General features: G+C 42.6%; 1 protein-coding gene across 2 annotated transcripts in view; it reads right to left on the bottom strand.

Moving 5' to 3' along the window:
- LOC108705781 (cGMP-dependent 3',5'-cyclic phosphodiesterase-like) overlaps positions 1 to 25,908 on the bottom strand; it is a 296,620-nt gene that overhangs the window by 205,489 nt on the left and 65,223 nt on the right. The window contains exon 1 of one of the 2 annotated variants that reach the window (XM_041582771.1): positions 15,032 to 15,173. The exons of the other annotated variant lie outside the window; for it this stretch is intronic. Within the exon in view, the coding sequence (XP_041438705.1) occupies positions 15,032 to 15,135 (104 nt within the window). The 5' untranslated portion in view covers positions 15,136 to 15,173. Of the gene's footprint in view, positions 1 to 15,031; positions 15,174 to 25,908 lie in introns of those variants that run through there. 2 annotated transcript variants of the gene reach the window in all.

Raw genomic sequence — 25,908 nt, 5'->3', positions numbered from 1 at the left:
TCAACAGCTCCCTAACACAAGATAACAGCTGCCTGGTAGATCTAAGAACAACACTCAATAGTAAAAACCCATGTCCCACTGAGGCACATTCAGTTACATTGAGACGGAAAAACAACAGCCTGCCAGAAAACATTTCTCTCCTTAAGTGCAGGCACAAGTCACATGACCAGGGGCAGCTGGGAAATTGACAAAATGTCTAGCCCCATGTCAGATTTCAAAATTGAATATAAAAAAATCTGTTTGCTCTTTTGAGAAATGGATTTCAGTGCAGAATTCTGTTGGAGCAGCACTATTAACTGATTCATTTCCCATGACAGTATCCCTTTAATATCACTGATTTCCTTTTATTATAACCCTTTAATATGGTCTGATTTACTAACACAGTGGCACAGAGCTAAGGGCAATTGCACTCTTATTAGTCAATGAGCCCTGCAATGCAAGTGCTGCCCCACAAAACTTACAATCTAATTTATTATATAGTATATGATAAAAATGTGAGGGGATAAACACAGCATGAAAGCCCAAGAGCTCCCTATTTCCAAGTTCAGACCACTCGCTGACACTATGTCATTTACTTCAAACACAGATCTACTGCCATAGAATCAAACACAAACCCTCCAGATTACAGTGCGGCAGGGGCAAGCGAATGGCACAGCGGGGTACGAAATAACTGTAATCTTCTGAGGCCAATACTCTGACTGATATGTTCAGTTAGTGCGCTGAGTATTACTGACCCCAGTAAATCAGTGGATTCACAGTAGCCCTCAGATCTCTGTTCAACTAATGGAACTGGGAATGGTACAATATTCACACTCACTCCTCACATTCTAACCCTCCTCGCTATAGACAAACAGCTGCGTATAGAAGGGCCACACGCAGGAGGCCACATCCCTGTTCTCTATGAATGTGGGAAACCACACAGGGAGGCTGCCAATCCATTCATTTCATATCATCCCAGGCCTTTTTCAACAGGATTCGGAATCCGCTGAATCCTCGTGCCTGGCTGAACTGAATTTGAATCCTAAAAATCACGTGACTTCGCCACAAAACAAAGAAATGTTTAACCGTGTGCAGCAAATTAGCATTCAGTTCAGTATTCAGCCGAATCTTTCACAAAGGATTCAGGCGCTCGGCTTAATCCCAAAATAGTGGATTCGGAGGAACCCATAAAACAAAGGTTCTGAGTCTGTGTCAAACTAAAGGAAAAATGTGCCTGTTGCTTGCTGCTGTATGTGTTTGCAGGTACACAGGTTAGTACCAAATAACCAATCACAGTCCCTATTTGCCATTTTGTATGTGGCTTACGGGTAAAAAACAACTTTTGGGGGCCCCTGGTTTTAATAATTGGTTGAACAAGCTCAAAGAACTGCTCCGGGGAAACAATAATGAAACAAATTTGATTTCAAAATAGAGATTTTTGTGTAAATAAACTATAATAGTACTTATCTGTTATCTACTGTGTATCCTGTGCTTGAATGGCTGCCCCCATGGCTACACAGCAGCTTGTTTATATAAACTATAGTAGTGCTTATCTGTTATCTACTGTGTATCCTGTGCTTGAATGGCTGCCCCCATGGCTACAACAACAGTTGTTTAATATAAACTATAGTAGTACTTATCTGTTATCTACTGTGTGTATCCTGTGCTTGAATGGCTGCCCCCATGGCTACACAGCAGCTTGTTATATAAACTATAGTAGTACTTACTCCTGTTTACTACTGTGTATTCCTGTGCTTGAATGGCTGCCCCCATGGCTACACAGCAGCTTTGTTTATATAAACTATAGTAGTACTTATCTGTTATCTACTGTGTATCCTGTGCTTGAATGGCTGCCCCCATGGCTACACAGCAGCTTGTTTATATAAACTATAGTAGTACTTATCTGTTATCTACTGTGTATCCTGTGCTTGAATGGCTGCCCCCATGGCAACTTGTTTATATAAACTATAGTAGTCTTTATCATACAAACACACCAGTTTTAACAGTGCAGAGCCACAGTACATTAATTACCTTAATACACATTCAGTTTTTGGTGTTACTGTTCCTTAAAAAACGGAGAAGTTGGATTCAGAGTTAGAGTCTGAGGTTTTATGTACCATCTCAACTAGCCCTGCTTTAAAGAAGGCAATGAGAAGTTTTTGTAGAAGGTCAATACTGATGTTTCCAGTGTTCCCCTATTTGGATTCTTTGGGGGGAGGAGAAAGAGTTAAAATAGCTGCAATGTGTGTCTATTCCAACAGATTGCTCTGTACTGGGGCAAGGACAAAACCCAGAACATGCCATTTGTTACCAGATGCCGCTGCAGTAAAGCAAATGACTCAATTTGTTTTTGGCTGATTATGTATTAGACTCCAGTCACCATTGGGTTCCAGGTCACAACAAAAGCCGTAGTCTATCTGATTAGGCATCTCTCTAAACCAATCTGCACTGTGCTGAGAAAGTTAATTATCTCTGGCCAAAATTAGACTGCGGCTCCATGGAGCATATAAAAAATGGGCACACATTACATAGTACAGAATTGCAGTAACACTGAAATTAGATCAATTGCCAACCACAAGAGCTTACAGTCTACAATAGTCTCCTAATGATCTGAAGACAACAGGTGAAAATTACTCAAATTTGTACGAATGCAGTAACCCGTGGAAACCAATCAAAATAGCTTTCATTATTTCCCTGCAGCTGGGGACTATAGCAAATCACTCACTGGTTGCTATGGGTAACTGCCCAGGCACCTCTTTGCCCAGAGTTAGTAAGTGAGACCCAGAGTCTAATGTGTAGCTAATTATAACAGCGGTGGCCTATATACTGCCAGCTTAAAGGTGCATTATGTTTATATTTGGTTTGTCTGTTTTGTGTGAGTAAGTCTGTCTACCGACTTTTGCATCACGGAAGGAAATATAATTCAAACAATTTCGCCATACATTTATTTAAATGTTTTGTAACTGTGCTGCTGCTGCAAACATTATTTTTGTACCCCTTTCTAATTCTTGAGACAATGTAGAAGCAGCCAGCTGATTAACAGACCAGGGAGAGAACTGATTTCTGATACATTGTTTCACAATAAAAAGACTTCATTTTACGACTTTACTGTTGCCATTGTGTTTGTATTGTCATTTAAATTATGCCCCAGATCAGTGCTGTCCAAATGGAGGCCCGCGGGGTGCATCCGGCCTGAGACCTCCCACATAAAATCTGCCTGATGTGACTGCTTACCTTGTGTAAACTTTAAAAGGTATCAGTACCTGCATTGTCATACCCGTAATAACCCCTTGCATTACACTTGTAACACGTCTATTGTTCACACCCCTAAATTCCTGTACTGTCCTGAGACCCAGACTGCCCACATTGTTCACACCTCATACAAACATACATCAGCATTATGTCACTGTATGTAGCACAGTATGACTGGTCCTGATACTGTGCCATATGATGCTCCCTGTGTGTTCATCTGCCTCCCCCTATGCTCCCTGTGTGGCATACTCTGTTATGCTCCTGTGTGTGTCTACTCTGCCTACCCCTATGCTCCCTTGTGTGTGTCATACTCTGCCTCCCTATGCTCCCCTGTGTGTGCATACTCTGCCTCCCTATGCTCCCCTGTGTGTCATACTCTGCCTCCCCTATGCTCCTGTGTGCCATACTCTGCCTCCCCTATGCTCCCTGTGGTGTCATTACTCTGGCCTCCCCCATGCTCCCCTGTCCTATGGCTCCTGTGTGTGTCATACTCTGCCTCCCCTATGCTCCCTGTGTGTGCCATACTCTGCCTCCCCTATGCTCCCTGTGTGTGCCATACTCTGCTTCCCCTATGCTCCCTGTGTGCCCATACTCTGCCTCCCTATGCTCCCTGTGTGTGCCATATTTTGCCTCCCCTATCTCCCCTGTGTGCCTACTCTGCCTGCTCCCTGTGTGTGCCATACTCTGCCTCCCATGCTCCCTGTGTGCCATACTTTGCCTCCCCTATGCTCCTGTGTGTCATACTCTGCCTCCCCTATGCTCCCTGTGGTGTGCCATACACTGCCCTGCCCCTATGCTCCCTGTGTGTCATACTCTGCCTCCCTATGCTCCCTTGTGTGCCATACTCTGCCTGCTGTTGTGTGTTCATACTCTGCCTCCCCTATGTCCCTGTGTGTGTGTCATACTTTCTCCCCTATGCTCCCTGTGTGTGCCATACTCTGCTCCCCCTATGCTCCCTGTGTGTCCATACTCTGCCTCCCCTATGCTCCCTGTGTGTCATACTCTGCTTCCCCTATGCCTCCGCTACCTGTGTGTGTCATAACTCTGCTCCCCTATGCTCCCTGTGTGTGCCATACTCTGCCTCCCCTATGCTCCCTGTGTGCCCATAACTCTGGCCTCCCCTATGCTCCCTGTGTGTCATACTCCTGCCCTCCCCTCATGCCCCTCTGTGTGTGCCATACTCTGCCTGCCCTATGCTCCCTGTGTGCCATACTCTGCCTCCCCTATGCTCCCTGTGTGTGCCATACTCTGCCTCCCCTATGCTCCCTGTGTGTCATACTCTGCCTCCCCCATGCTCCCTGTGTGTGTCATACTCTGCCTCCCCTATGCTCCCTGTGTGTGCCATACTCTGCCTCCCCTATGCTCCCTGTGTGCCATACTCTGCCTCCCCTATGCTCCCTGTGTGTCATACTCTGCCTCCCCTATGCTCCTGTGTGTGTCATACTCTGCTCCCCTATGCTCCCTGTGTGTGCCATACTCTGCCTGCCCTATGCTCCCTGTGTGCCATATTTTGCCTCCCCTATGCTCCCTGTGTGCCATACTCTGCCTGTCCTATGCTCCCTGTGTGTGCCATAATCTGCCTCCCCTATGCTCCCTGTGTGCTATACTCTGCCTCCCCTATGCTCCCTGTGTGTCATACTCTGCCTCCCCTATGCTCCCTGTGTGTGCCATACTCTGCCTCCCCTATGCTCCCTGTGTGTGCCATACTCTGCCTGCCCTATGCTCCCTGTGTGTCATACTCTGCCTCCCCTATGCTCCCTGTGTGTGCCATACTCTGCCTCCCCTATGCTCCCTGTGTGTGTCATACTCTGCCTCCCCTATGCTCCCTGTGTGCCATACTCTGCCTGTCCTATGCTCCCTGTGTGTGTCATACTCTGCCTCCCCTATGCTCCCTGTGTGTGCCATACTCTGCCTCCCCTATGCTCCCTGTGTGTGCCATACTCTGCTTCCCCTATGCTCCCTGTGTGCGCTATACTCTGCCTGCCCTATGCTCCCTGTGTGCCATATTTTGCCTCCCTTATGCTCCCTGTGTGCCATACTCTGCTTCCCCTATGCTCCCTGTGTGTGTCATACTCTGCCTCCCCTATGCTCCCTGTGTGTGTCATACTCTGCCTCCCCTATGCTCCCTGTGTGTGCCATACTCTGCCTCCCCTATGCTCCCTGTGTGTGCCATACTCTGCCTGCCCTATGCTCCCTGTGTGTCATACTCTGCCTCCCCTATGCTCCCTGTGTGTGCCATACTCTGCCTGTCCTATGCTCCCTGTGTGTGTCATACTCTGCCTCCCCTATGCTCCCTGTGTGTGCCATACTCTGCCTGTCCTATGCTCCCTGTGTGTGTCATACTCTGCCTCCCCTATGCTCCCTGTGTGTGCCATACTCTGCCTCCCCTATGCTCCCTGTGTGTGCCATACTCTGCCTCCCCTATGCTCCCTGTGTGCCATACTCTGCCTCCCCTATGCTCCCTGTGTGTCATACTCTGCCTCCCCTATGCTCCCTGTGTGTGTCATACTCTGCCTCCCCTATGCTCCCTGTGTGTGCCATACTCTGCCTGCCCTATGCTCCCTGTGTGCCATATTTTGCCTCCCCTATGCTCCCTGTGTGCCATACTCTGCCTGTCCTATGCTCCCTGTGTGTGCCATACTCTGCCTCCCCTATGCTCCCTGTGTGCCATACTCTGCCTCCCCTATGCTCCCTGTGTGTCATACTCTGCCTCCCCTATGCTCCCTGTGTGTGCCATACTCTGCCTGCCCTATGCTCCCTGTGTGTCATACTCTGCCTCTCCTATGCTCCCTGTGTGTGCCATACTCTGTCTGTCCTATGCTCCCTGTGTGTGCCATACTCTGCCTGTCCTATGCTCCCTGTGTGTGTCAAACTCTGCCTGTCCTATGCTCCTTGTGGGCATGAGCCTGGTAGGGGTTTGTTCTGGGGGTTCGTTAGCATTTGGAAATTGTTGTTAGGGGCTCCTAAGGTGTTTAATCATGTGCTGGGGAAAGGATTTTTGTGTTTACCAGAAAGGAAGAAGGAGGAGACATATGGATCTAAGGGTATGTCTTAATTTGACTTTAATTTTTCACATAAGAGTGATGAGTGATATCCCTGCAGTGAGCACTATTTGTTTTTTTCTTGTGCAACCAACATTTATGTGGACATGGTCTTAAAAGTTCTTGTGGTAACATGGCTGTGTTTTAAGTTGGGTGCGGTTTAGAAACAGGGAGGGGTCAATATTATCGACCCTCCACCACGTAGGCCAGAAAAATTCCAGCCCGTGGCAACCCAGAAATGGACAGCACTGCTCTAGATGTACCATATGTCCTCATTGGGAGGGGGGAAAGAGTTGGGAATGCATTTAGTTCAAGCGAAGGCCAGCTATTATTATTCCAGTAATAGAAAGTCACTTTGTATCTGTACACAGGCAGTCTAGATACACTGGATCAACAGGCTCTTTATGTCTGTCGGCCGCTTTGTAAATAACTACAATGGTAAATACAACCCTTTTCAGCTTAACAGGCTACAATGTATATTATCAGAACTGCCCCTAAAGATACCCCTGTATATCAGAGGAGGGTGCAGTGAGCTGAGTATCTAAATGCCTTTCCAGATAACCCTATATATGTGCATCCAAACTGGTTTCCTGCTACAACTTTAAATATGTTTTTCTTATTATTATTATTTATTGGCATTTTGTGAGAAAAGCATAATTGTCTCTCCCTTGGCTCCGGCTGATTATGCCTCTTGCTCTCCAAGCAAAGTTGATTTTGCAAATGGGTACAAATGTGCAATTTTCCTGTCATGCCAAATGAAAGATACATTTACTTACTAGTTGCCATTGGTAATTTTTTTTTTCTCTTTGAACCGACTTTCCTTTCAGACACAGACAGCAGCTTTAAAGGTTGTGTGTCACCGATTAACAACAGTTCTGCTAATTAAAATGGGTACATGGTATTTATATTAAATATCTAACTCAGAGGATGGTGCTGTTCTATTGGCGCCTTATGGGAGAAATGGCGTTTTGTATTTGATGTAGGAATTCACCGAATCAGTTTGGGATTCAGCCAGGATTCTGCCTCGGATTTGGCCAAATACTTTTGCCCGTCTGAACAGAATCTGAATTGTGATTTGCATATGCAAATTAGGGTTGTAGGGGGCCCGAGGGTAAGGGGGGCCCGTCCACGCCACACTTACTTGATTAGCCGGGCCCCCCATCTTTCTGAGAGCTGCTGACTTCGGGAAGGAATGGACGTTTAAGGGGCCCTGGCTACCAAATTTCTCATAATGGGGGGGGCCCTGGCCACCAATTTTTTTTTCTCATGTGGGGTCCTAGCCACCAATATTTTTTAATGGGGTGGGGGCCCTGGCCACAAATTTTTTTTATGGGGGGCCTTGATCACCAATATCTTTTTATTTTTATTAACATGTGGGAACCCTAGCCACTAATATTTTTTTGTTTTTTACTGTGTGGTGGGGGGCGGACCTGTGGGGTGGGGAGGGCGGACCTGTAGGTGGGGCTTGCGGTGGGTGCAGCCCAGGGGGGCCCAGGAAATTTTGTCATATGGGGCCCTCCGATTTCTGATGGCGGTCCTTCCCACCCCTAATTTGCATATGCAAATTTGGGTTTGGTATTCGGTCAAATCTTTAGCGAAGGATTCGGGGGTTCGGCTTCGGTGCATCCCTAATTTGATGAGACAATGAAACCCCTTTAATGAAAATCACGTTTACCCTGGCCCATTTACTTATGGACTTTTCTTTGTACAGCATTCCTTAAAGCCTAAAAATTGTCAGCCTGGATTCAAGTGTTGTGGATTTTAACACCAAAATGCAAGAATTTGCAGTCCTACACTCTGTGGCCTGTTTTAGTTTTCTCCCGATTCCAGAAAAAAACATGTTTTTTCCCCCCAAAAGCTCGAAATTGTGTAAAAAGCCCCCCCCCGAGTTCTTCTGTAACTCAAACACTAGATTGTATATTTTGTTTTAAGTACAGGTATCCAGAATGCTCGGGACCTGGGGTTTTCCTGATAACGGATCTTTCCGTAATTTGGGTCTTCATGCCTTAAGTCTACTAGAAATTCATTTAAACATGAAATAAAGCCAATTGGCTGGTTTTGCTTCCAATAAGGATTAATTATATCTTAGTTGGGATCAAGTACAAGCGACTGTTTTATTATTACACAGAAAAAGGAAATCATTTTTAAAATTTGGATTATTTGGATAAAATGGAGTCTATGGGAGACTGCCATTCCGTAATTCCGAGCTTTCTGGATATCGGGTTTCCAGATAAGGGATCCTATACCTGTATTGATGTAGGAATTGCTGTGAGCAATTCTCCCTCTTTCTTACATCATTTGGAAAAAAAGAAAAATAAAACTTACAAAAAAAGTCAGTGAAGTGGTACAGTCCAGGGGGGGGGAGTTGAATATCACTACGAAAGATTTTTAAGCTACCATGCAATGTGAATCTGAATTAATTAGTATTGTGACTTTTATATTGTATATATATATATACTGTATACACTGTGAGTCGGATCCTAACGACAGCAGCCCAGAGTATGATGGGGAGCTACTGAGTGCATTTTCGGAGGTCTGGATATTCCCTGCTAATAGGCTGGAGTGGCCTTGGGCTGATACAGAACCCCAAAACCTAAAGTGTACAACAGGGGTGTCCAAACTTTTGGCTAACCTGGGCCACATTGGAAGAAAAGTGTTCTGGGGCCACACTAGAAATACACACAAACACTAACGCTAACTTTTGATTGATTTTATTGTAAAAGTAAAAGAAAAGAGGGGATCATAAACCGGATTCATATCCATCCTGGGCAATGTCTAGCCTAATACTTCACAGTTCTCATTTAGTTGCAGGAGGATATCTATAGCTGACCCATTAATAAATGGACTTAATCAGCAATGCATCAGAATTGGTTAACCACAAATCCTGCAGAGCCAGAAAGTAGTTAACTCACATCCCAAGCAATGAGAGAGCAATGAGAGAGCAATGAAAGACAACTGCAGGCAGACGTCAAACAACCACTTCAGTCAAGTACAGTCCATAGAACAAGGAGTGTAAGCTGCCCGTCTAGCCTCAAACCTTGGCTGTCTAGGAGGTACTGAAATCAACTGTCAAAATTTAGTTCTGGGCTTGAGGGCTCTGCTCCATCCCTACTGAACTGTCCTCCTTGCACTGATCTGCACTACACACCACTGCCAGATGGAACAGTAGAAATTGTGTTTTTTATTTATTATTATTATTATTATTATCAAAAAAGGTATTAAAAATGTAGCAGGGGCCCTTCCCCTCCACCACAGTTTGTTAAGAATATGTATCTGTATATATATAGGTGAAGAATGGCGGCACTCACAGGATTTTCAGGCGAAATAAAGAAAAACTTTTGATTTAACTCAACGTTTCGACCCCTCACAGGGATCTTTGTCAAGAGTATACAAACATGCAATATATATGTATATATATATATATATATATATATATATATATATATATATATATATATATATATATATATATATATATATGTGGAATCTGTATGTATGATATGTACATGGAGTAGAAAGAACCGACGCACACCCTTCACCAGATCAGCCCGGTGCACAATCCCAAAGGATCCGGCAGCCTCACATATGTTAGAGAACAGAGAAGGATCGGCACACAGGCATTCAAATTGCAGTGTTACCTGCTCGTTTATTGTGCGGACTGCAACGTTTCGGGGTCACGCCCCTTTGACAATATATATATATATAGATATATGTACAGTATATATGTATATAGAATCTGTAAGTATAATATATATATATATATATATAAATAAAATAATTAACTAGTAAAACACAGCATTGGCAAAAAACAAGGAAAATGTATTGTTCCATCAGATTACCATAAACTGGTGCGCTTTGAGCAACCTGAGACAAGATGTTGATGATCTATGTGGAATCTGTAGGAATGATATAAGTAAATATATATATATATATATATATATATATATATATATATATACAACGCTGTGGAACATGTTGGCATCTGTTAATAATAAAAATAACACTTAAGCTGGCCATAGATGTTGAGATTTTTAAAAGATCCGATCGTCATCGTGAGACCACGATTATCCACGATTATTGTACGAATTATCCATCAACTAAAAAGACCAATTTGCCAGGAAAACAAAGGGGAGCTGCCTGCTTGGCCCTGCAAACATAGATAGATTGTACTAGGACCGACAAAGATTTTTTAACCTGGCTGATCAATTTCCGGACAGGTGTCGTTCGAAAATTGTAAGATGTTTGATCGTTCGAATCCCACTAACCGCACGATAATTTGTAAGGATTGGTCGGACTTCGCTAAAATCGGTCGTTCGGCAAGAGAAATCTTTGCGTCTATGGGGAGCTTAAGACTGGGCCAGAAGGAATTGCAGGTAAGGTGCTGCCATGACAACCCAGTGACACAGGGAATAAAACCAGTGACACCACAGACTGGGCCCCTGAGAGACTGGACAAGAGGCGACTGCACTTCATGAGGTACAATTAGTGGCCCCTGTTCCCTTGATATAAGAGACCAAACACACTGACAAACTTCAAATCCCCTCACAGGGGCCCCTAATTCTGTCCTCCAATCCAAGTCCTGCATTTACATGTACACTGTACTCCCCTCACATCTCTCTTCTTTCCATATCCAGTAGCACTGCCCCCTAAATTACCTACAACTACCGCCCCATCTTTTTGCCGCCCGCAGCATTTGAGCTTTTGGTGCAATAATAATAACATGGGAGGGGTAATTGAGCTTTTGGTGCAATATTAATTAGGGACGCACCGAATCCAGGATTCGGTTCGGGATTCGGCCAGGATTCGGCCTTTTTCAGCAGGCCTTTTTCCTACTGCCAGTCCGAACTGAATCCGAATCCTAATTTGCATATGCAAATTAGGGGTGGGAGGGAAATCACGTGACTTTTTGTCAGAAAACAAGGAAGTAAAATGTTTTCCTCTTCCCACCCCTAATTTGCATATTCAAATTAGGGTTCAGATTCAGTTCAGTATTCGGCCGAATCTTTCATGAAGGATATGGGGGTTCGGCCGAATCCAAAATAGTGGATTCGTTGCATCCCTAATATTAATAATAACATGGGAAGGACAATTGAGCTTTTGGTGCAATAATAATAACATGAGAGGGGTAATTGAGCTGTGGGTGGGGAGACTAGAGTGGTGGGTAGAGTCCTGCAGCGCCTCAAGTACCCACGGGATACCCGTGAGATGCTGGTAGGATTTTCGGGTGTGGGTATAGATGTGGGTTGCAGATCTCATCTATATTTCTTATCTTATGTTTTATTATCTATATTTTACTCCTTTGAATTTTTTTATAAATGTTTTTGTCCCCGCCCACTTGTCATGATGTCAGTTCCAATTTGCAGCAACGGCACATAAGGCAGTTGCGGATGGGGCAGTGGATCCAAGTGGGTAAATTGGGGTCCGAGTCCCCAAGGTAGGGCAGTTCAAAATCACAGGGGGGTTCCTAAAAAACTGCTGTATGGAAACTGATCTGTGACTTTTACTATTACACAGGTTCTGTACGACTATATGTTACTGATTTGTGAAATTAATTACCTATAGGGTTAAAGAGAAAGTGAAATGTTAACTGCTGTAACTTGACCTGTGGTTCTTGTTATGAGTTTTTTATTTGATTGGATGCAATTGACATCTGACTGGTGAATGTGCATTTAATTATGTTTATGGAATGAATTGAATGCCTAAGATTAAGAACCCCTGAAGTCCAAAACACATCAGGAAATGTCAGACCTGACTTTGCTTTCTGATCCTCTTGATAGCTTGAAATAAAATTGACCTTTAACTGCATGTTTTAGTTGTGCTACTTTCTGCTGGAGGCTATAACCTGAGGCATGGTTTGATCTAGAGTGGGTAGGGCAACGAAAGCCCTGCTGTCTCCATCTTACCCTGCTGTCTCTATCTTTTCTACTGCTTCAATTTCCATCTTGCCCCATTGTCTCCATCTTGCCCCACTGTCTCCATTTGTCCTTCTGTCTCCATCTTGCCCTACTGTCTGCATCTTATCCTACTGTCTCCATCATACCCTACTGTCTATATCTTGCCATACTACCTACATTTTGTCCTACTGTCTCCATCTTGCTCTACTGTCTCCATCTTGTCCTACTGTCTCCATCTTGTCCTACTGTCTCCATCTTGTTCTATGGTCTCCATCTTGCCTTACTGTCTCCATCTTGCTCTACTGTCTCCATCTTGTCCTACTACCTCCATTTTGTCTTACTGTCTCCATCTTGCTCTACTGTCTCCATCTTGTCCTACTACCTCCATTTTGTCTTACTGTCTCCATCTTGCTCTACTGTCTCCATCTTGTCCTACTACCTCCATTTTGTCTTACTGCCTCCATCTTGCTCTACTGCCTTCATCTTGTCCTTCTGCTTCCACATTGCACTACTGTCTCCATCTTATACGACTGTCTCCATTTTGTCCTACTGTCTCCATCTTGCTTTACTGTCTCCATCTTGTCCTACTGTCTCCATCTTGCTTTACTGTCTCCATAGTGTCCTACTGTCTCCTTCCTGCCCTACTGCTTCCTCCAGAGTCTCTACAAAACTCTAAAATTTTACATGCTGAGCATGTGATTCTGTTATAACTTTAGCACTACAGGGACAAATTGGTATATTTTTAGTTTTGGAGAAACATGACTGTTTATTTATAAATCACTGAAGTGTTTGCTCGCTTTCTATCCAATTGGACACATTGTCGGAATTGTGTAATGTTATATAATGCACAAAAGCCAAGAATATCCTGTAAATGATATCCTTATAATACACAAATGCCAAGAATATCTTAGGCCTTATGCCTTGTGCTTTTATGTGGTCAAGGAACTCCTCGTGACTTCTAATATCCTTATATTTTATAATAGGGTGGTACTTTATTCACTATATAAATGGTGCTTAGTGAAAATTGGAGCTTAGTGATGTCATTTCACTAAAACGTGTGTATTATATTAAATAAAGTACCCCGTGTTGCAAAATATGAGGATATTAGAAGTCACCTCGGAGTTCCATGACCTGTATTAAAACACTTTTATATGGTCATGAAACTCCTCTGTAACTTATAATATCCTTATATTTTACAAGAGAGCACTTTATTCACTGTTTTTTTACAATTATTCGCCCCCCACTTCAATGGTTGGGGATTCTCCTTCCTTCCAAAAAAATATTCTCCAGCCTCAAAGGAAATAATTATTTCTTCATCACCCTCTCTTACAAATATTTTGTTTTGCCAGCTATAAAGTAGCAACACTCAAATTCTGCATCCATGGGAGCTACTACACTAGTGTAAATAAACTCATTGCTCTAAGATCCGCTCTTGGCTCAGAAATTATCCAGATCTTCAAAGAATTCAGCTTAAAGTTCCCAAGGAACAGAGAGGAAGTCAAGCTCCTCATTTGAGCAATTAAACAGACATTGCAGTGTGGTTGCTGCCTTGTCATGCTATCCAGTGCGTCCTAATGTTACCCTGATCAGCATCGTCACTGCTGAGCTATTCTCAGACTCACATACTACTAGGAATGTGTTTGTGAAGCCCAACTTGACTTGGAATGGACATTTGTTGGTGGGACTTTCCCTTCCCCCTCACAGGGCAGGCTTACGGGGACTTGACATTTACTTAACATTGGAAATAGATCTAAGATAAGTAGTTCTGGTATGTAAAAGAGGTCCAGACATACGACTAAATCAAAGATGTCCGACATGTAGCTTTCAAGCAGTATCTGAACTACAACTCCCAGCGTGCACTGGGGCAGTTGTGGCTGCAGTAGCTACATGCTATCAGTGGGCAGGTTAATTGGCTGCTGATAAAGTGTGTTTGAATATGATAGGGACCTTAGATTGTAAGCTCCACTTAGGCAGGGTCTGGATGAGGAATCATCTCTGCAAAGTGATGCGGAATATGTTAGTGTTATGTAAATAAAGAATAATGATAAAAAAAAGCAAGGGGCTAATCCTTTATAAATCCATTAGAATTCCCAGCAGCTTTTTTTCCAAATTGGCACACTTATCAAAGTTGATACCAGTTCAGTTATTTTGGGCAGTTTGACCCAAACTCCAACTTCTTAGCCGGGGGGCTGGGATCTGTAACCACTCAGAGTTATACATCCCCCATAATATATTCCTCCTTATAAATGTAAGCTGGAATGGGGAGTAACTAAAAACAATTTAATTACCTCCAACCATTACTATAACCCTATCGTCGTTGAATTAGACAGTGTTGAGTCCACCAGCCCTCCTACTCCCCAACTACCTACTGTCCTCTAGCAATTTCCATTAGGATCTATGGGGGCACAGGTACAGTTGCACATCCCCCCCTCCCCGGAGTATCGACTCAACCATTTGAACTCAAATGTAAAAAATGCTATCATATTCTCCCGGTGACCCTTGGGGTCAGGTGAGTAAAAGATGTAGCATTGGTGTAGAGTCACAGCACCTGATCTTTCTATCATCCCCAAAAACAATGGTGAAAGTAAAAATAAAATGGCAAAGAATCATAATTCCATCACTATTAAAATGATAAAAATAAGTACACCATATAAATAACATTATATACACACACACACACAGAAGGATTAAATAGAACCATTTAAGGGCACATCTGTTACCCACTACTGAATAAAATACACCCAGTGCACGAGTATCAATATTTCCGTCGATCTTCCTGAAGAAAGGAAACATTATTGTGCCTCCTAATCTGTTTGGGAAGTGCCCCTCTCCCTGTACCTAGACACGGAATAATCTGGGAAATACCTGGAGAAGGAAGAGGCTCTCATTTTACTGGAAGCGACGTCCGGAGGCAGGCGACAGATACATGTGTCTCTTGCTAAACATAGTGGATGCCATAAGTGTTCCATACATAACTGGAGTATCAAATAGGCAGATAAAAATAGGCTCTGTCTCTGTCATTACCCTCCCCCTACACGGCCCCTTCATGTGAATTTAACTCCCGGCTCCGCTGACAGGTGCACAGGGAGTTAATTATACACCAAAGAGTCTTTCTGCACAGGGTAGAACTTCAGCCCTGCCTTACACCAACCTTTGTATCACACACATTTTGCGGGATTGAATGGTTTATTCCCTATTCATTTGTATGGGCAGGTTTCCATGGGCGACAACATCCATTATAGTATCTAAAGTGACTGGATACACTGTTACATGAAAGTTACTCTTGCAGCTGTGATACATTGTTTCAAATGATCTGATGACATTATCATTGTAAACTGGGCATGCCAACATACTAACTGCTATATTATTATAATAATAACGTGTTTCGTAGGAAGCAAAAGTGGGTTTTATTCTCACTGGTTATACCATGTGGCACATACAAATGGGATGATGGGCATGTGGTGTTAAAGGGATTGATTTTATGAGCACAGTTAGGCTACTGTTTTAGTGGCACAATGTTATACTTTATTTTGAACATGTATAGCCAAAGTTATCCCATATTAATATCGGGGCTGCCCCAGATAGTGATCATTGCAATAACATGATAAAATGCATTCCTATGTGTAATTGGAATGTGATAGACAGCGATAGCCATCTTTTTCCCAAAGCGAAGTCCCAAGCTATTTCAGAACATTATCTCTCGAGTCATTTGCTAAGCTGCCTTCGTATGTGTAACTAGAGTAACCAGAGGTATCACAGGCTGTTCAAGATAATTACTGTATCTGTGCAGCTAATAAACATTCCCAGGTGTAATGAGAAATAACGGATATAACCAAAGTTATCCAAAATTGATATTCCAGATTATTTTCTGGTAAAATGATAGCCAGACAGCGTCGGACTACTTCATTGAGGGTCCACTGGGGGTGTGATTTCCTCCTCCTCACGTCCACCCTCCATTCCCATGCACCATAGAGAGGGAGAGAGAGAGAGAGAGAGAGAGTATGAACCAATGCCTTTTTCTTCATTCCGCTTCAACTCTGATGGGGCGGCCCAGGCAGGTGAATGGGTCTGAGTAAGCGGTTCAAAGCAGTGTAGGACCTCGCACACCCTCCAGAATGAAAGAGACGCCTGGTGCACAAGGGTAGAGGCTCTGCCACCTCACGATAAGGTACAACACGAAAAAATCCGAAGGCACACAGGACTGAAGGAATTCTTCCAAATTTTATTTCAAAGCAGAGTGCAAATGCAACATTTCAGGGAATAAAACCCCTTTGTCAAGCAGGGCATATGAGGGCTAGGGCCCACCGGGATTTTCCAGATGTCCCACTGGCCTAGTCCGACCCTGTAGCCAGAGTTATCCCAAAGAAATATCACGGGCTATTCCATATCATGATGTCTACAGCCATTTGCTAAAATGTATATAGAATGAAATCTTCTGCGGGGTTAATGGTGGCTCCATCTGTAAAGGTGGCCATATACGTAGCAATAATCATATTCAAAACTAATTGTCGTATGATGTTCGGTGTGTGTGTGGTGATAGACTTGGATATCGGTCGGCTCGTCGATCAGACTGGCCGGAAAATTTTGATTGGTCACCTTTGAAGGGACCAGAACATCGGCCATTGTTAGTGCTGATTTGTCAGATACAGGTAGAATTCTATTGTTTCTATATGTATATCTGACGATTCAGCTCTACACGTGTGTATTGAAACAAACGATCTTTCCTGAAAACATCTTTTCCAGGAAAGATCGTAATTGTAATGTCTATGGTCACCTTAAGTCACCACTATTCAAACATGAAAATAGACATAATAAAGGGGGGTCTTCCATGCACCATGTGACTATGTAACCCAATTGTCTCATTATAAGTACTTTGCAGCACCTCTACTGGTGGTTTTCAGACCAATAATGTTTAGTGACCAATTGCAGTCTAAAAAGAGCAAGTTCAGGGTCACTTTCAGCCAAAGCAAAGCCCACTCTAGAGAAAGGGAGATGGAAGAGGAGCTTTTCCACAGGGCTCAGTTCATTGATAGAGCAGATGCATCATGTGCCACCAACAGTAGTGCCTGTGTGTATTTATTTTGTGTCTGTAGATTAACTATTGGTCACTCAATAACACCCAGAGTCATTTTATAAACTGGTGTTTCAGTATAATCTTCTGTGGTCCCCTGTTTGCCCCCAGTTCCATGGTGGACCAGGGATTACTCAGTATTTTGTGAAATATAAAACTTTTTTTTAATAAATGAAACCTTGAAAATGCTGAAACAATCTAAAAATGAAAAAAAAAAAACATTTTGTTGTATTTACAGAATAGGTTTCCTTGATATTTTATTGAATGACTTTTCTCTGTTTAACAGCTAGCGGAAAAGTTGGTGTTTTGCACTATTGAATCTCTAATGGTGTTCAATCAACTAACTGGTACTCAATTGATATTTTGGGGATGGATTTGATCCATACATCCTGTAATTTTGATCCTTTTTGGAAGAAACCGTAGGTTTGAGGTTCAGCCCAGTCGTTTAAGCTGTAAGGGCATTGTACCACTGTGCCTGCTAGACTTCTTTTATACTTTTTTTGTGATTTATTTGCTTCAGGACTATTATTTGGGGGCATGGACAACTGTGACTGTTTACGCTCTTTGTGATTGGCTGTTTGCAGATGTGTTCACAAGCAGCCAGTTACTTCTCTAAAAAATACTGCACTTTTGGCCTCTCAGCCCAATGCCATATTCAGCTGGCAGGGGTTGAGGAAGGGCATTTACTACCCATATGTCTGGGAGACTCTCGGCTACTCCTGGTTGGATCTTGCCCATCTATTAGCTTCGGTATGTAGGCAGTGTTTTGTAGGGAAGCACCGAATCCACTATTTGGGATTCAGCCGAATCCCTGATTCCTTGAATCTAGATTCGGACAAATACCGATCTGAATCCTAATTTGCATATGGAAATTACGGGTGGAAAAGGAAAGAGTGGAAAAAAGGTTACTTCCTTGTTTTTTGATGAAAAATCATGTGATTTCCCTTCGGTTCGGCCAGGCACAAGGATTCTGCCTGGTTTCAGTTCATCCCCAGTTAGGGATGCCACCTTTTTTTGAAAAAAATACCGGCCATCCTATATTTTAAGGCATTTTGCCTATTAATTACATTGGGATCAAGCGTAATTTTAACCGGCCAGGCCGGTAAAATACCGGTCAGGTGGCAACCCTATCCCCCAGTATTTTGTGCAACCGCAGTGTGCAAGGTGGAATCCAATAATGCATGAAAGATTTTTGGAATCACATTGTAGACATTAATCTATGGATGGAACAGTGACCCTGTGCTTAGTGTTACTGCCTTCTAACACTGGTGTCCAGTGACGGACTGGGGGGGACCGGGCACACTGGGGCTGCCACATCAAGGGCCCACACATACCCACCCTGGGCCTGTGACTTCCCCCCCTCACCACCAACCTCATGGCAGATGCAACCCACCTCCTCCTGCCAGCACATACCTGCCTTTCTTCTATGGATTTTGGGAGGTCAGGGAGCGCAGTTTGAGGCAGGCGGGGGAGTGGGTTTGGGCCCACCAGGTTTTTTCCCGGTGTCCCGCCAGCCCAGTCCGACATGCTGGTGGCATGAGCTTCATTCTGCCCAGGGCTCAATCTGGAAGGTTTGTTTTCTTTGTGTTGGTTTTCTGCAGAGACTTAGGATTCCTTCCACACATGATGGTAATTCCATTGGCTTCGGCTGAAAGTGACCCTATTTTGATGAGGACTAGTCTGATTGGAGTTTAATGGCTCCACTGGGACAGATGAACAATCTCTGTTATATACACAGCACAGTTACAGTGCAATTCCCATTTCATACAAATTTATTAAATTATCTGTAAATTGTCAGGGTGGCCATTATGCTGGACCGAACAGAGTGTTCTCAGTTAAAATGATGCTCAGCAGAGACCACTGGGGTTTCACTGTGTTGTGTTTGGGCCAAACAGGTGGAGGAAGAGTCACACAGTGATAGTCCGTCTGTCTGCCAGATCTCAACTTAACTTTAATCACATGGGAAAACTTCCAAGGAACAGACAGAGCTGGACTTGCGCCCAGATGCAGATGGGAATGAGACATTAGATGAATAGTTCTAGGTTCACCAACGCAATGGGATTGGGGACAAGGATTATTAACCTAAGGGTCAAATGGCTACCACATCTGTTTAGGGTGGTTATACTTTGTCCAATTAAATACAAGAAAAGCACTTCCATCTCCCAAGTATTTTTGTTTAAAGATCCTATCTGAAACTCATTGTAAGCAGCAGTCCTGTCCTGCTTTATGGCAGCTGGGATTCTAGCTATCTGTATAACAGAGCATTCTGTCCCAGTGCCTGCACAGATCCTATGTGATCCCCATTGTAAGCAGCAGTCCTGTCCTGCTTTATGGCAGCTGAGATTCTAGCTATCTGTATAACAGAACATTCTGTCCCAGTGGCTGCACAGATCCTATCTGATCCCCATTGTAAGCAGCAGTCCTGTCCTGCTTTATGGCAGCTGAGATTCTAGTTATCTGTATAACAGAGCATTCTGTCCCAGTGGCTGCACAGATCCTATGTGATCCCCATTGTAAGCAGCAGTCCTGTCCTGCTTTATGGCAGCTGAGATTCTAGTTATCTGTATAACAGAGTATTCTGTCCCAGTGGCTGCACAGATCCTATGTGATCCTTATTGGAAGCGGCAGTCTATTTGTTGGGATAATAGAATTCCTTTATCAGCTTTTTAAAGTTTAAGGATTAATTCAGAGACACACAGATTAATAGACACACAAAAAAATATATAAAGAATTTCCCCTTTGTTACACATGAATAAAACAGTTTTTGTAATTCTTAGAATAAACCACGTATTCCATATCCAGCCCTTGAGTTTGGTACCCTGAGTGATTTTCCGTGCTTGGGTATTGATGGCTGTAGAATGTAATTACATTTTCTGAGAGAACCCTCGTTATAAAAACATCTGTTAAAACACTGCACACCCGACTCTGCTCCCATTTATTCATATAAGGTGAGACATTTTGAATATCATCATATATTTCCCCTCTGCTGAAGACAGACGGATAGGGGAGAGACTCTCTCTATGATACAGATGGGCCCAAGGCTCAGTGCAAATTACTCAGTTCTGCTCCTGTAAATACTCAGAATTAAGGCATCAATATAGACCTCCAGAGAACCATCACACCCTGACAGCAATGAACATATCCCAGGACTGATGATTAATGGCAATCAGAAGAAATTCAGCGGGTGACAATACCCACGTTATGCATATATTATAAACAGGTAGGGTATCCATTATCCGGAAACCCATTATCCAGAAAGTTCTGAATTATAGATTGACATAGACCTCATTATAATCAAATAATCCACATAATCCACAAATTTCCTTTTTCTGTGTAATAATAAAACAGTCGCTTGTACTTGATCCCAACTAAGAAATAATTAATCCTTATTGGAGGCAAAACCAGTCTATTGGCTTTATTTAATCTCTATATGATTTTCTATTCGACTTAAGGTATGAAGATCTAAATTACGGACAGATCCATTATCTGGAAAATCCCAAATCACGAGCATTCTGGATAACAGGTCCTATACCAGTAGTAGACATTTTTAAAAATGATTTCCTTTTTCTGTGTAATAATAAAACAGTAGCTTGTACTTGATCCCAACTAAGATATAATTAATCCTTATTGGAAGCAAAACCAACCTATTGGGTTTATTTAATGTTTACATGATTTTCTAGGAAACTTAAGGTATGAGGATCCAAATTACAGAAAGATCCGTTATCCAAAAAATTCCAGGTCCCGAGCGTTCTGGATAACAGGTTCCATACCTGTATTGGCTTTAAAGAGCAAATGTCCTTAACTGCTCTGCTTTAAATTAATTCACTTCTCCTTAATATAAATCAGTGTATCATGTATCATTCTTATGCTTTATTTAAAGGGGTGATTGATGTTTAAGGTAACTTTTATTATGTTATAAACAACTTTTCAATTGGGTTTTCATTATTTATTTTTTATAGTTATTTGCCTTTTTCTTCTGACTCTTTGCAGCTTTCAAATAGGAGTCGCTGGCTCCCTTCTAAAAAATAAATGCTCTGTAAGGCTACAAATGGAGAACAGGAGAGAGCCCCTCTCCTATTCATATTCCAGTCTCTTATTCAAATCATTGCATGGTTGCTAGGGGGATTTGGACCCTAGTTACCAGATAGGTTAAGATGCAAATTGAAGAGCTGCTGAATAAAAAGCTAAATAATTCAAAAACCACAAATAATAAAAAATGAAAACCAAATGCAAAGTGTCTCAGAATATCCCTCTCTACATCATACTAACAGTTATCTCAAAGGTGAACAAGCCCTTTAATTAGGGCCTCATGGGCCCCCCTGCACCCTGCAGAGACTGGAATGTGGATAGGAGAGGCCTGAATAGAAAGATGAGGAATAAAAAGTAGCAATAACAATAAATGTGTAGCCTTACAGAGCATTTGTTTTTAGATGGGGTCAGTGACCCGCCATTTGAAAGCTGGAAAGAGTCAGAAAAATAAGGCAAATAATGCAAAAACTATAATAAAAAAAAAAACGAAGACCAATTGAAAAGTTGCTTAAAATTATTGGCCATTCTCTAACATACTATAAATTAGCTTAAAGGTGAACAACCAGGGGCACTTAAGGCCAGTAGTCCCGGTGCTGGCTGTTTCCTCGCGAACGACTCCCCCCCACACCCGCATGGTCCTAGCGCCGGATGATTTTCACGCAAAGAAACACAGGAGCACTGGGGAGCTTTGAGTCTCCAATGCTTCTTACGATGCGGCTGGGATGCATGCCGCCCCCAAAATGCTGCCGCCCTAGTCTCGGCCTTTTTGGCCTTGCCATAAATCTGGGCTTGTGAACAACCTCTTTAATGAGCAATTTCAACATATATTAGTAAAACAGGACAATCTCGGGATATGGTGGGAGCCCTAAAATGAATTTGCTGTGGGGCCCAGTAACATCTAGTTACACCCCTGCCAGGCACTTTTATGTGACGTTCTTTGACAGATTGCCAGGCTTCCAATGACAACACGTGGTGGTACATCATCATCATCATCATCAAGTAACACGTTTGGAATTCATACAGTCTCCATACTAAGGGGCAGATTTATCAAAGGTCGAGCCGTTCTGACTTGGCTTTAGCTCTGCTAAAATAAATCTTTTTTTTTTTAACAAAGATCAAGATTGTTCTGTGCCATATCCATTTTTAACCGTGTCCTGAAGCTGTAGGTGTAAGTGTAGGTCTGTTCTTGGACACTTGGATATGTTTCATGGTCGAATACAGGTATGGGACCCTTTATCCAGAATGCTCCAGACCTGGGGTTTTCTGGATAAGAGATCTTTCCGTAATTTGGCTCTTCAGTAGGCTGGTTTTGCTTCCATTAAGGATTAATTATATCTTAGTTGGGATCAAGTACAAGCGACTGTTTTATTATTACACAGAAAAAGGAAATAATTTTAAAATTTGGATTATTTGGATAAAGTGGAGGCTATGGTAGACAGCATTTCTGTAATTTGGAGCTTTTTGGATAACAGGTTTCCGGATAACGGATCCCATACCTGTATATTCTTTTATATAAATCCAGGCCGTCCCCCCTCCCAGTTGTGAGTGATAAAGGCTTTTTATTTCTCACACATTCACCGAGTGCCAGAGCCCTGCTACATTGCAGCTATATTTGTCAGCAGAGCAATTTAGCATTACATGCCGGAGAACAATTTCACTGAAACAACATATTCTGCAATGAAATGTTCTTCCGAGCCCTGGCAAACGCACTGCGGCACAATTTAGCCAAATAAATTGCCATGAACAGCTGGAACTGTGGGCTGCCTGCTTGGGGATGTCACGACAACACGGGAGGCACATTTATCAAAGGTCGAATTCCGAATTCATGTGAGTTTTTAAAAACTCCCCTAAACTCGCATAAATTCGAAAATCGACCAATTGAAATTTATTTAAAAAATCGAATTTTTCAAACTCGGGCGAGTTAAATCGACCCCAAAACTCGAATCAAATTCAAACTGAATTGGATTTGAATTTAAAAAGCTCAAATGTCAGGAAGCGTTTTTGAAAACAACTCCAAATTGATCCCTGGACAACTCCTATTGACTTAAATAGCAATTCGGCTGGTTATAGGTGGCGAATAGTCGAATTTGAGTTCTTAAAGGGCCAGAGTATGATAAATCTTGAAAAATCTAATTACATTTTTTTAAAAACTCAAATTTGAATAACTCATTAGTCAAATTTGACAGTTTTGCCCATAAACAAATTAGAAAATTAGAATTTTCCATTCGACCCTTGATAAATCTGACCCTTAAACTGTGAGGCTTAATTCCTAAACACAATCAAGAAGTGAAATATGTAGCCTTGTGATGTGTGAGCCGGGCCGATACCTGCGGGTTTACCCGCGGGTGGTCGGGTTCATGCAGACCACGCACCCCCATTTGCGGGTGGTGGGTGGGTCCGGGTCGAGCTCTTCTTCCTGCTCTCCCCGTCTGCCACCTTACACTGCCAGCTTTCAACTTACGAGTTCCTGCTCTCCACACCTGCTTGCTCCACCCCTTTTGTGACATCATCGATGGGGCGGGTCAGCGCTGGTCTATAAAAGGAACCCAATCCTGGGAAAAACCCGAACCCAACCACAGCCTCAACAGCCCCCTGCGCATAACACACCACTAGTTGCAGCAGCGATCGGAGCTGGGGGGTTTGGGTCTGGGTCGGTGGAGCCCACTGGGATTTTCCCGGTGTTCTACTGGCCCAGTCCGACCATGAGCAGCAGAGTGCACTGCCATGGACGTGTTCCCCACCTTCTGTTAAAGGGGTAGCTCACTTTTAGCACAACATAGATATTCTGAAACTATTAGCAATTGCTTTTAATTTTGTTGTGGTTTTTCAGTTATTTAGCTTTTTTTTTTTTTTTGGCAGCTCTCCAGTTTGGTTGCTACGGTTTTGTTCACTCTAGCAACCGGGCAGCGTTTGAATAAAAGACTGGAATATGAATAAGAAAAGGACTGAATAAGAAGTTAAGTAATTAAAAGTACCAATAACAAAATTGTAGCCGTAGAGAGCAAAAGTTTTTGTCTGCTGGGGTCAGTGACCCCCATCTGAAAGCTACAAAGAGGCAATAGAGGAAGGCAAATAAAAAAAATATATAGACCAATTACAAAGTTGTTAGGAATAGGACAGTCTATAACATATTAAAAGTTATCTTAAAGGTGAACCACCCCTGTAAGAAAAAGATGAAGAAGCGTCACGCCTCAGGATCCCTGAGATAAATTGGCCCCGTAGAGATTGGCAAAAATCATCAGGACGTGACCCAGGTACCGACTGTATTTGTTGAATATGTTGCGAGCGGTGGAAAATAACTTCAATTCTGTTGTTTAAATGTGATACTTTATTGCAGCGTCCAATTACGCTGATCCAGAGACAGACAAAAATCCAATACATCATTCCATTCACTCCTGAAATGAGATAGCACGGGCGTCCCTCGTCTTCGGCAATTTCTGTGTTTCATGGAAAAGTGAGCTTTCAGCCTATAAATATGTGCAAGTAGCAATCTGCTGCCGAAATCCATAAAAACATGGAATATTATCAAATTGCCCCAAACTAGCTGCACTTTATGGCTTGTGTCACAAATAAGAGCCATTAAATAAAATTGTGGCCTAAAACTTCTTTTTTTTTTGTGAAATCATCTGGGAATCCTAGCAAGCAATGCATGATACTGAAAGGCACAAAACATACAGTTGCATCGTAATAACGACAGGGTTAAATGCTGCCCCCCTTCATTTCTTACGCTGAGAGATTTATATATGGAAACGTATTCCTGTAAAGCTGCACATTTCTCCCTGAAGTGGCAATTTCTCAATACATTTTCATAATCAGCCTCTTAAACTGAACAATATTGAGTTTTAAGCCCCATGTGGCGCCAACAGCAGAGGAGGTGACACTTGTTTCAGAGCGTTGGAAGGAATCTCCCAAAAGGATACTCGGTACTGACAGCGGCAGCAACGGGGAATTACTGACATTTCATAAAACAATGGGAATCGCTCACCTACAGCAGCGATTATATTATAAATAGGGATAGATAAGGAAGAGTCAGATAAATACTGGGTGTGGATATTAGCAACAGTGCACATAATAGAACAATAGAAAGACTTGGAATATACTACTCTGTCAGCATTTTAATAAGCAAGTCTGTACCCATAGGAGGGTGTCAATAAGGAAGATACTACCCAAAAAGAGATATATATAAGGAATAAAGGAAGATTCTGTCTGAAAGAGTATATAGATAAAGAAGATCCTTCCCAAAAAGAGATATAGTGAATAAAGTACCCTTATTGTAAAATATAAGGATATAATAGTCACAGAGGACTTCCATGTATATACTTACTGTATACATATATATATATATATACAATATCAAAACAGGGGGGTTGTGGGAGCACTCTAAAGGCTTTAAAGTATATATATATAAGTATAATAAATGCTATTGCATATGTACCCAAAACAGGGGTTATTTTGTTACAAAGTTATGATCATAAAATTGATAAGCCACCATACCACGTCAAGGTAAACCCCGAATGGCGGTCCCTAACTTGTTTTATATTTATGTGCATTTTAGCATTACCTGTAATCAATGTCCGTTGAACGCTGTTTTTTTCACTAAAGGCTAAATCCTCCCCAGCCAGCAATCAGGCTTTTAAAGGAG

This window comes from Xenopus laevis, chromosome 2L (assembly GCF_017654675.1).
Source record: "Xenopus laevis strain J_2021 chromosome 2L, Xenopus_laevis_v10.1, whole genome shotgun sequence".
Lineage (NCBI taxonomy): Eukaryota > Metazoa > Chordata > Amphibia > Anura > Pipidae > Xenopus > Xenopus laevis.
Note: the sequence above shows the minus strand (reverse complement) of the source record. Positions and strands in the feature narration are given on the sequence as shown.